This window comes from Paralichthys olivaceus, chromosome 12 (assembly GCF_024713975.1).
Source record: "Paralichthys olivaceus isolate ysfri-2021 chromosome 12, ASM2471397v2, whole genome shotgun sequence".
Taxonomy (NCBI): domain Eukaryota; kingdom Metazoa; phylum Chordata; class Actinopteri; order Pleuronectiformes; family Paralichthyidae; genus Paralichthys; species Paralichthys olivaceus.
In genome coordinates this window covers 3852907-3863579 of record NC_091104.1, presented here as the reverse complement: position 1 = coordinate 3863579, position 10673 = coordinate 3852907, and the positions used below count along the sequence as shown (strand labels likewise).

General features: G+C 47.1%; 1 protein-coding gene across 5 annotated transcripts in view; it reads left to right on the top strand.

Moving 5' to 3' along the window:
• The window catches only part of akap6 (A kinase (PRKA) anchor protein 6), a 121610-nt gene that overhangs the window by 17410 nt on the left and 93527 nt on the right, over window positions 1-10673 (top strand). For 3 of the 5 annotated variants that reach the window (XM_069536254.1, XM_069536256.1, XM_069536255.1), the window contains 7 exons: window positions 2040-2149; window positions 2496-2637; window positions 2877-3524; window positions 3750-4106; window positions 4268-4411; window positions 4522-4665; window positions 4750-5028. In XM_069536254.1, coding sequence (XP_069392355.1) covers window positions 2040-2149; window positions 2496-2637; window positions 2877-3524; window positions 3750-4106; window positions 4268-4411; window positions 4522-4665; window positions 4750-5028 — 1824 coding nt within the window. The remainder of the gene's footprint in view (window positions 1-2039; window positions 2150-2495; window positions 2638-2876; window positions 3525-3749; window positions 4107-4267; window positions 4412-4521; window positions 4666-4749; window positions 5029-10673) is intronic. The other 2 variants (XM_069536257.1, XM_069536258.1) reach the window with 1 other exon arrangement.

Here is a 10673-nt window from a genome sequence, read left to right as displayed (position 1 = left end):
TGATGATGAAACTGCTGTTTCTGCGTGAGTGTGTGTGTGTGTGTGTGTGTGTGTGTGTATGTGTGTGTGTGTGTGTGTGTGTTTGTGTGTGTGTGTGTGTTAACTAAGTTCAAGTTCATTTTGTGTAGATAAAGAGCGCCTGTGTGTTTTTGTGGATGTGTGTATGTGCAGGATCTTCTTGTGTGAAGTGTGAGCAGAGGTGAAAACAGACTCAGTGAACCCAGCAGACGTCAGATATCAGGGCCGAGACTCCGCCCTCCGTTCATCGTTCTGTTCTGTTTCTTTCATCGAACGTTTCTTCAGACGAAACACAAGCACGTTTTTTTGGTCCGGACTAAATTTTGGCTAATCTGTTCTCAAAAAACTTAAGATGGACAAAATGTGAGGCTGGTTTGCAAACAGCAGCTCACAAATCATCGGGGGACGTCACGGTGGGTCGACCCTTCCATCGAGGACAGGACCGACCGACTGCACTTGAGGAAAATAACTGGATCTCTGTCGGTTCCACGTTCTTCACCAGCAGATCTTCAGGTTCTGGTTTCATCAGACACGAGGTCAATGAGATCCTTGAGACTCGGACGCCTGATTGGAGTTGGTGTCGTGTTTCTGTCAGATACCTGGTTCCCACAGAGGAAAGCAAAACGTTTTGGTACAACGGCGTCCGGGCCCACACACACACACACACACACACGACCACCTGGGTCGGACTCTGGTGACACCATGAGCTCTGAGCTGCGTGAACCTGAGCGTTAACGCCCTCGTCGACCACATGCAGGCGACGTGCTCCGCAGCCGCCTCTTGCAGTGGCGATGGTTTGGAACGGTGCTCAGCAGGTCACACTGTTAGCCAAGCTAACGTGAGCCGAGCTGGCAGCGTGTGTGACCTACATTCTCACATGCCGCGCGGCGTCTGGATGCAGAGCGGCGGGAGGTGTTGTGTTGTGCGGGCAGGTCACCATGAGCAACGTGGTGACTCAGCGAGCGGGGGGGGGGGGGGGGGGAGGGGGGTGTAAAGTATCTGTCCAGAGTTCGGAGCCAAGTCGACCTCTTTTTAAAGGTCGACTAATTTTAGCTAGAATGAGTTCAGCTTATCTGCGAAGAAACAGAACGTGAGCGAGATGAATTAATATAAAACATTAATTAAACATTTTGCTCATTATTTATTTTATTATATATTATATTATTTAAATTTCACTTTTAATTAGATTTTAAAATCTCACTCTGCCTCTTGAATCGTTTTAAATTCATTTTCACTTTAAGGAACTTTCTTTTCCAGAACATTTTCAGGCTGAAGCTTCTGAAGCAGCCGAAACATTAAATGTGAGAGTTTTATATTTGTGTATAATATAAAACCTTTATATCAAGCTGTGTTTCATTGTGTCGCCTGTTGGTGGCGTCACATCCTGTTTATGGATTTGTCAGTGTTGTGTGTGTTGTGTTTGTCTGAGGACTGAACCTTTATTCAGTGGTTTTACTGGATTGAATCAGCGGCTCTGTTTGTTTTGAAGAGGAGGCGATGAAGACTACAACTCCCATCATGCCGCACTGCTGCACCAAACTGTCTGTTGTCATTGTTATGACCCCTAGTGGCACAAAAGTGCTCCTGTCATTAGTTTAGTTTACCATGATGTCGTAAACAGGTTTCACACAAACAGTAACTATGACTTTATGTTTTATGAACATTAACTTCAGTTGTACCTAATAAACTGGCCCCTGAGAGCAACTCGTGCTGCAGCCGCTGTTGTTTTTGCTCGGTGTCTGTCTGTCTGTCTGTCTGTCTGTCTCTCTGTCTGTCTGTCTGTCTGTCTGTCTGTCTGTCTGTCTGAATCTGGTTGGTTGATATCGGTCAGTTTAATGGAGACGTTATTTTTCACATATAAACCTGGAACTGGTCCCACATGAACCTGACTCATGTTTAAATCTGGAAACGTGACGTCACACATCCTCCTCAGTTCTGCTTTTACTGTATCAGATGTTTCTGTTGTCAAGCAGCTTTTATTACACACTTGTGTGTGTCTGTCTGTGTGTGTGTGTGTGTAGGACATCTGTGAGGACATCTCAGACCATGTGGAGCAGATTCACGCTCTGCTGGAGACGGAGTTCTCCCTGAAGCTTCTGTCCTACTCCGTCAACATCATCGTCGACATCAGGTGAGATGAGAGTTTTCATTTGTTCCAGCTCCGGTTCGTCTCCGTGACCTCAGCAGAAAATTCTGTGAAAGAAAAACAAACAAACTTTAATAAGATTTAAATGAAACCAGGAACTGAACCCTCGTGTGTTTCCATCATGTGATAAACAGTTTGATGAACATGAATAGACTTTTAATGAAGGGGGGGGGGGGGGGGATTTAAAAAAAACCACGTAAACAACTAATTTTAAAAGTTTTGCGACTGTAGAAACCGGAGCTCAGTCAGCTGCCGTCACTGTGCAGTGTATTAATATCTAGAATGGAGGAGCTGTCATTAAAAGCTGGTGTGGTCGTGTCTCGTGGTGCAGGACGGTGCAGCTGCTGTGGCACCAGCTCAGAGTGTCCGTCCTCGTCCTGAAGGAGCGTCTGCTCCAGGGTCTGCAGGACTCCAACGGAAACTACACCCGTCAGACGGACATCCTGCAGGCCTTCAGCCAGGACCAGCATCAGGTAACACACACACACACACACACACAGTGTGGTCACTTTCCAGATGTTTCCTGAACTGATGCAGAAACGACCAAAAAACTGAATTTGACGTTTCCCCAAAACACTAAACTAAGTGAAAGAATCATCTTGGGTCTTGATTTTATAATTTTGATACTTTTACTTTTACTACAATGTGATTTCATGAATGTTTTATTTCAAACCTCGAACTATAGCAGATTTTAAAGTGACTCCTCCCTCAGACTCGTCTGGATGCGCTGACGGAGGTGGACGACTGCGGTCAGCTGACCATTCGCTGCAGCCAGGACTACTTCTCTTTAGACTGTGGTATCACCGCCTTTGAGCTGAGCGACTACAGTCCGGGTGACGAGCCCGAGACGCAGCGAACAGAACCGGACGACCCGGACGCCTCCCGGGAGCAGGAGCTCGATCGGGCCCAGAGCCCCCTCCCAGAGCCGGGGTCAGTGGAGAGCGAAGGACCCTGCCCCTCAAACCCAGAACTCTGTCGCAGTTTACCTGAACTCACCACGCCCGCTGACTTAAAGAACCACAACCATTCTCCGTCATTATTACCCATAAGTCAGAGTGACACGCCCAGCCACGGTGAAGGTGCGAAGCGCCCCCTGCAGGGTGTGAGCCACAGCACTGAGGTGTCACCCACTCGGCCATCCCTCCCCAAGAGAGCGGCCCTGTACTCCGACAGAAGAACCAGGGGTGAGAACACAGGGGGAGGTTCAGGGAAGGTCAGCCCGCTCTCTGGGCTCCAGTTCCAGGCCGAGCTTAGCCGAAGCACCCCGTCTCTCATGGATCCTCCAGATCGCTCCAAGTTCTGGTTGGAACTGGACTCGGTTTATCCAGAAAATGTTTCTCTGTCGTACGAGAGCCTGCAGGTTGGTCTGCTTTTTGTTTTTTTTATTATAGACGCGACTTTAAAGATATTAAAAAGTTATTTTTGCAAATGTAAGATATTTTAAACAAGAAGCATGATGACGTTCGGTGTCGATACTAGAATCACTAATACCAGGATGTTTTATCATGATACCAGACTGAAGAGTTCTCCATCAGAGAGTTTGAATAATCTGTCGTCTTGATTTCCCGTCTGCTTTGTTTACCAGGTCATGAACGGGCGCAACCTGCAGAGAAACCATGTGAGCTCCAGACACGGTGGACGTTTAGAGGGACGCACGCAGAGAGCGCTGACCGGCCAGAGGAGCTCATCTGTGGCCGGACCGAACCTCAACGCCCCCCTGCCTCCGCTGGAGCCTGTGTCTCAGGATGAAATATCAAACCAAATGGAAAGGACGCAGAAGGAGACACATGCGCACAGCGAGGGGGACTCTGACTCCTCGTTACCCTCACCCATGCGGGAGCAGCTCCTCTCTTCAGACCTGGAGGCATCTGGAGAGGAGTCGGACCCCCGACCAGCTCCCGGCAAGACGGCGGTCTGGATCGTGAAGCGCCAGGGGCAGAAGGTGAAGCTTCACTTATTTTGTCGAAGAGAATTTGAAAGGTTGAGGCTGTTTTTAAAGGTTTATTTTTGTCGGAGGGATTGATCCACAAATTCATTCTGATTTCACACAAACCAGCTGTGATCGTCACTCATGAACTGTGTTTGCCGTCTGTTCTCCTCCAGCAGGGGGCGCTGGTTTCAGCCAGAGCCAGTCCAGACCGGGAGCACTGGTACGGGTCGGAAGAGTTTCTGGCTCTCCCCGCTCAGCTCCGAAAGACGGAGATGCTCACTATGAAACTGGAAACTCTGGCTCAGTCCATCCCGCTGGTGATTCAACTTGTTTCTGCTTCTGGTCGTGAAAGTCTAAAAAGTTAAGGGGCCGTTCTCACACTAAGTTAACAATCATGAAATTCTTTTGTTGAAACTTGCTCCTGCAGAGACCCGGCGACTCCGACCCGGAGGCTCTGCAGGACGTGGACGACTGGGAACTGACGGAGCTCAACACAGACTGGGACACTGGGGACAATGTGAGCAGCGTGGTTGAGAGCGGGGACGACAATCCTTCTCCTCTGCCTCCGCTGGTACACGACGGATATTCTCTTTCCGTCCTTTTGTCTCCATGTTGAAACACGCTTGTTGATGTCTTCTTGTCCTCCGTCCCTCAGCTTCCTTACAGACGACACCTGGTCTGCCGCCTTAGCCCCACCTCCTCCAGTGATATAGCGCCCTCTGTGGGCGAAAGCATAGAGTCCGGCCCGTTAAGCGACCTTCAGTCCGAAGACGACGAGGGGCGGGGGTCTGCGGAGGGGCGGCGGTCTGCAGAGCATCCCCTGCAGCTGCCAGCGTCTTTGGTGGACGGACGTGGAGGCGTGTCCCTGGTGCAAGAGCTGCTGGAGGACATTCAGAGTCACGACAAAGACCCGGACGTCTGGAGGAAGATGGAGGTACGGACAGTTTCTGCTCGTCTTCCCCAAAAGTTAATTTCATGAAACTATTTATTTCTCACACAGTCTTGATAAGATTTGAATCGATCAATATGAGATGAGAAATAAACATTATATCATTTTACAAATTCATCTCTGAGCTCTTTAAACTGGAAAACCATAAAAACTATAAAGAATTAGAAAGTAAAAGTAACTGTAACTGTGAAAACACGGTCAAAATTCACATTTGTGACTCCAGAGTCATACAAAGTGTAGGAAATGAAAGTTTTACACATGTTCACTTCTTTTCTGACGTCATTAGTTTTCTTAAATTACACATCTTTTCTACAAAGTTGAATTTGACGCAGATTTATTTGATTAATTTGAGATTAATCTTCCCTGACTACTTCATCTCTTCCTCCTCCTCCTCCTCTTCCTCCTCTTCCTCCTCTTCCTCCTCCTTCTGTTGTCATTTCACTTTACTCTTATTATTTATTCGGACATCTTTGTATGTTGGTTGCTGCATCTCGCTCTCAGCTCTCAGGTTCCTGTCCCACCTCCTCTACTCTCTGTAATTATCTAACAAAGGAACTTCACACGACCGGCTGATTATTAAACCTCTCGCCAGATTCTTTTTATTTCAGCGCGGACACTTGTTGAACGAGTTGAACAAAAATCTCCACAACTCCTCTCCTTCCTGTTCGCTGCAGCCGCTGTGATGGATTGGAGGTCTGGTATCGGATCGTCCCGTGGCCCCGTTAATTCATCATCTCACTTCTAAAGGTCACGTTTGATTGGCAGGCGGATTATTGACGAGGCTGCCCGGCGAACTAATCAGTCATATCTGTCATATCGAATATGGTGAAATGTCAATAGCTCTGGGGATTTGTTCTCCTCGTGGCTGCTCGTTTAATTAGTACCATAAAGAGGCTCCGCTGCCTCTAATATTTTTTTTTATTGTTTTACTCGATTCAGATTATTTCACTCTCTCTCTCTCTTTTACTGCGTTATTACATTTTTACGTTGCTGCTGTGACGTCATACCCCCCCCCCCCCCCCCCCCTCCCCCCTCCCCCGGGGATCAATCAGCTTCTCTCTTATCTGTCGTGAGCCGGGTTCAGGAGCCTGCAGACAGAATTACACTGTTATACGATTATCAGCGAGGACGGTCGGGATATTTTAGGATCAATACGTGGATTAAAGGCCCCGACGTGTGAGGTGTGTGTGTGTGGAGGGGGGGGGGGATCAGTGACCCGGAAGTATCGCAGGTCAGTCCTTCACTCTGTGTCCTTCATATTCCTAAACTCTTGATGCCCTCCTGCGTTAATATTCAGAATTAATGATGATTTGACTGATGAAATGTCAGAGCTGTTCCCCCCCCCCCCCCCCCCCCGCTCTGTTCTTTCGTGAGGTTTGGGTTCGGAAACATTCTGACAAGCAGCGGTCCGTGCAGGGAATCTCAGCTCTCTTCGACCTTCGTTTTTTTTAATGTCAGTTATTCTGTAGAAGTTTCCTTTGAATGGAGCGAGTTGTTAGTTTAAATATCTAAATTTTAATGCATTACACAAGTTTTTTCAAACACCCGTTCACTGGATCTGTATTTGGCCGATATGCAAAGTCCGGGTATCGGGAAGCAAAAAAAATGAAATGGGAACATCTCTATACATTAAAGTAAAATAATAATTCATTACATTCTCCACTTTTGTAAGTCTGACACCAACAGCAGCTGTGGAAACACTGGGCACCAACCTGCTGAACATATCCCCTCATGGTAGGAACCTGAACGCCTCAGACGCGACGCTTTATATATTCCACGGTGCGTTCAGGGACTTAATTCAGACTGGTACTCAGTGTTTCAGCTGCGAGTTAATGTGGTCTGTGTATTTTCATGTTCATTAGACACTGAAATATAAAGAAGCAGACCTGAGTCACCATCTTGTCAAAAATATTTAATTCCAAAGTTTTAAGGAAATAAACACACAAACTCACAAACGAGCATAAAACAACTGAAATCCTGACGTAACAAAATAAAACCCACAAAAAACACATCAGGATGCTCTGCTGTCACACACACACACACACACACACACACACACACACACACACACAGACACACACAGACACACACTTGCTCGTTCCTCTCTGCTCCCGGGTAATTAGCTGATTAGCTGCTTAATTAGCAGCATGTAATCATGGCGATGGATGAGCTGCCTAATGGAGGAAGTGAAGAGAGGAGAAGAAGAAGAGTCTCAGTGTGGAGGATGACAGTCAGTCTCTCTCCGCTCAGTCTCTGCTGAATACAACGGAGCAGAATAAAAACGAGAAGAAAGAATGAAAGAAAAATCACCCGTCCAGGGAGGAGAGACGGTGGAAAGATCAGTGCCGGAGCAGAAATGAATCAAATCCGGGAGCGGAGCAGAATATGATCTGTGGAGGAAGTCTGGTCTCCTCGGGGGGTCGGGGGGGGGGGTCTGGGTTGTGTTTGTTGTCGGGAGTCGAGTAGATTTGACGAGAGTAGAAAGTGAGAGAATCTCATGTCTGAACCTGTCGCTTGGTGGGAAATAAAATCACTTGCACTTTCTGTCAGAAGAGAAGAATCCATTGTTTTCCTGCAGCTTCATTTTCAAACGGATGTTTCCTGGAGGAGCAAAGTGAAGAAAATGCAGAAGTGAAGAACTCGGCCGAGAGTCTTGAGTGAAGCTCGTGTGATAATGTCGCGATGAAGCCGTAACGATCTTTTGGCTCGTTTAAAAAAAAAGAGTAGAAGTGCTTCCTGGAATCAGTTTGAGTTTGTCTGAGATCATGTGGAACTCGAGACTCAAAGGCCCTGACTTTATAAAACATGTCAAATCCCTTCGTCACCTCATCGCCCACCGAACAAACTCCAAGTTTCACTCTTTTACTTTTTCTTTCTCACTCCTTCACGCTGCCTTTGCTGTTGCACATGAATATATTCGTTTTTCTTCTCCCCCTTTCACCGACTCCTCGCTGCTGTCTCGACCTTGACCTTTCTCATCGCTTTGCGTCCACGTCACGTAAAAACCCGCGGCTCGATTCCTGAAAGTTTATGAGACCAACGCAGGAGATGTACGTACACAGAAACCCAAGCCTGCTGTAATTGCACCGTGTGGGCTGCGGTGCCCGACGTTCACGGGAAAGAAAACTGGAGGAGAAACAGTCCGTCGGTTAGATAAGTGTCCTACGCGTCATGTGATCACATTGTATGTGCTGTCTGGGCCGGCGTCGGCGTCCTCAGTGTGAGGTGTCTGTGTTTGGCGGCTCTGCGGCACGCCGGCCTATCTGCGAGCAGTGGGAGACAGACACACAACAGACTCGCATCAGCACTCGTCTGATTGGCCCCGCAGGGGGCGGGGGGGGCAGGGAGAGGTGGTGTGTGTGTGTGTGTGTGTGTGTGTGTGTGTGTGTATGGGGGGGTTGTGTTTTTTTCTCTTGTGTTTCTATAGATAAGCAGGTGAAGGTAAAGACGAGCGAAGGAAACATGCAGAGTCGACTCGTTTGTCAGGAACCTTTTTATTCTCAGCACTTGTTGAAAACGAGTTTTAAATAAAAGTCAACTCCCAGAACGAAAACCACATCTGAGAAAAACCAAGAGAAGCAAGTGATGGAGATTAAATGATCAGTTTGATAACTCCAGACATCTTCTGTGTCCAGAGGACGGTTCATCAGCTTCACACTCGTGGAGTCCAGGGTCCGACCTTTGGAACGCGTGAAACGTTCAACGTCAACAAACTTTGAATGAGCAGCGCTCCGACCTTATAGACATCGAATCAGTTTGGTCATTAATGGAATTAGAACAACTAAACAAAACATTGTCTCTGCTTATGAACGTCAGGTATTAACTTCATTTACTGATGGCTGCAGCAAATATCTGATCGAAGAAGAGTTTCACATAAAATTAGTACACGTCCATATTTGTTTACGTTTTGAGTTTTTTGTTCTAAATGTTTTTGCTTTGCGTCAAAACAATTTGAATATTTAAGATACTGAAGAAGAAAAATTTAAAAATTAGAATTGAACATTAAAACGTATCGTTGTGGATCCCCTCCCCCTCTTTTAATCCCTCTCTCACTCTATGAAATCAAGTTTCCAAAGATAATAATTCAAAACACTCAAAAAATCCTGCAGGAGAGGAACCTCAAGTCAGTCCGGTCTCGTCCTGACTCTGCACAGAAATCCATGTTTTCTATTAAAAGTCATTTTAATGAATTTCTAATCAAACTTTCTCCCCCCCGAGTTGTGTGGCGGGCGCAGCGGGACGTGTTGGCTGTGACACGTTCACGTGGAAATTAGCTGCTTCACCTCAAACCCCCTGAAAACGTTTGTGAAAACCAGCGCTGGAAAATTCATCAGTGTGAATTTGGTTCTGGTCTTTTACCTTTTTAACTGGTTCACTCACGCTGCTCGGATCCCGACGAGTTCCGTTAGCCTCGGGCTAATCCATTAGCTCGAGGCTAACAGGCGGGATGATAATACGAACATGTGAGGGGAATTATTCTATAAAGTTTTCGGCTTTTCCGGAATAAACTTTATATAAGTAACAACCACAGAGTGACACTGAAGCCAAAGAATCACTTGTGTGGGCGGGGCCTTGATACTGTGGCTTCATCCATCGATTTGCTAATTCGCAGAATGTCCAGATGTTGTAATGGCCGAGTTGGTATCCACGATGTTTTGGCTTCATTTCTGTCGTCCGTCTTTATCTTCAGTCTTTGTGAATCTTTGATTTTGAATTGAAGCCGAATGTTTACAAACCTCAAACGTCACAAAATCAGAGTCAAGTTTTTATTCAGCGTGAAAAATCGTGCGTATTGGAAAATATCTTGGGGAACATGTGCAGCTCTACACTTAAAGGTCACGTTCACAGAATCGACTCATAACCTGACGTCACCTTTAATCGACCTTGTTGACTCAGTGCTGAGTCCCTCACATGAATAAACAACAACAATAAAACGATCAGCTGCTTCCGTCAAACAGAATCCATCGTTTTCAGTTTCCGCTCACATCCCTGTTACCTTCTCACTGAGAGACTTAAACCTCGGAGCGTCTCTCGCTCTCTGGGTTCGTCTCGTGCTCTGGATGCACAGAGATCAGACCTATAGTCCGTAACATATTAATCACCGAAGCCAAACATCGTCCGTCGGGAGTTTGAGTCCAGGTCCATCAGCGCCGTCCTTCAGAAAGCGCCGTCAGCTGAACGGTAATTATCCGGCGGTGAAGAGTTGAACCACAGGAGGAAGAGATGAAGCAGGAATCAGAGCGGCTATCCGGGCGGCAGAGGATCAGATCAGGCGTTTTCAGCTCCCAGCATGCCGTTCTGCCCCCCAGGAGCCGCACTGGTTTAGAGACATCAAAGCAGCCGCAGGCAGCCCAGTGCATGCTGGTCGATATCCAAACCAACGGCGCTCCCTCTGCTGCTCCTTCATCCTCTTCCTCCTCTCTTCCTCCCTCTTATTCACCTCCTCTCTCTTCTTCGTTTTCCTCATCTCATCTTCTCATCACACAACCTGCTCCTCTCCTCCTCTCCTCCTCTCCTTCATCCTTTTCTTTCCTCTTCTCATCTTTGTCTTTTCATTCAACCATTCTTTCCTTTCCTCTATTCCTCTCTTCTTTTCCCTCCTTTACTTCCTCTCCTCTAGTCCTCTCTCC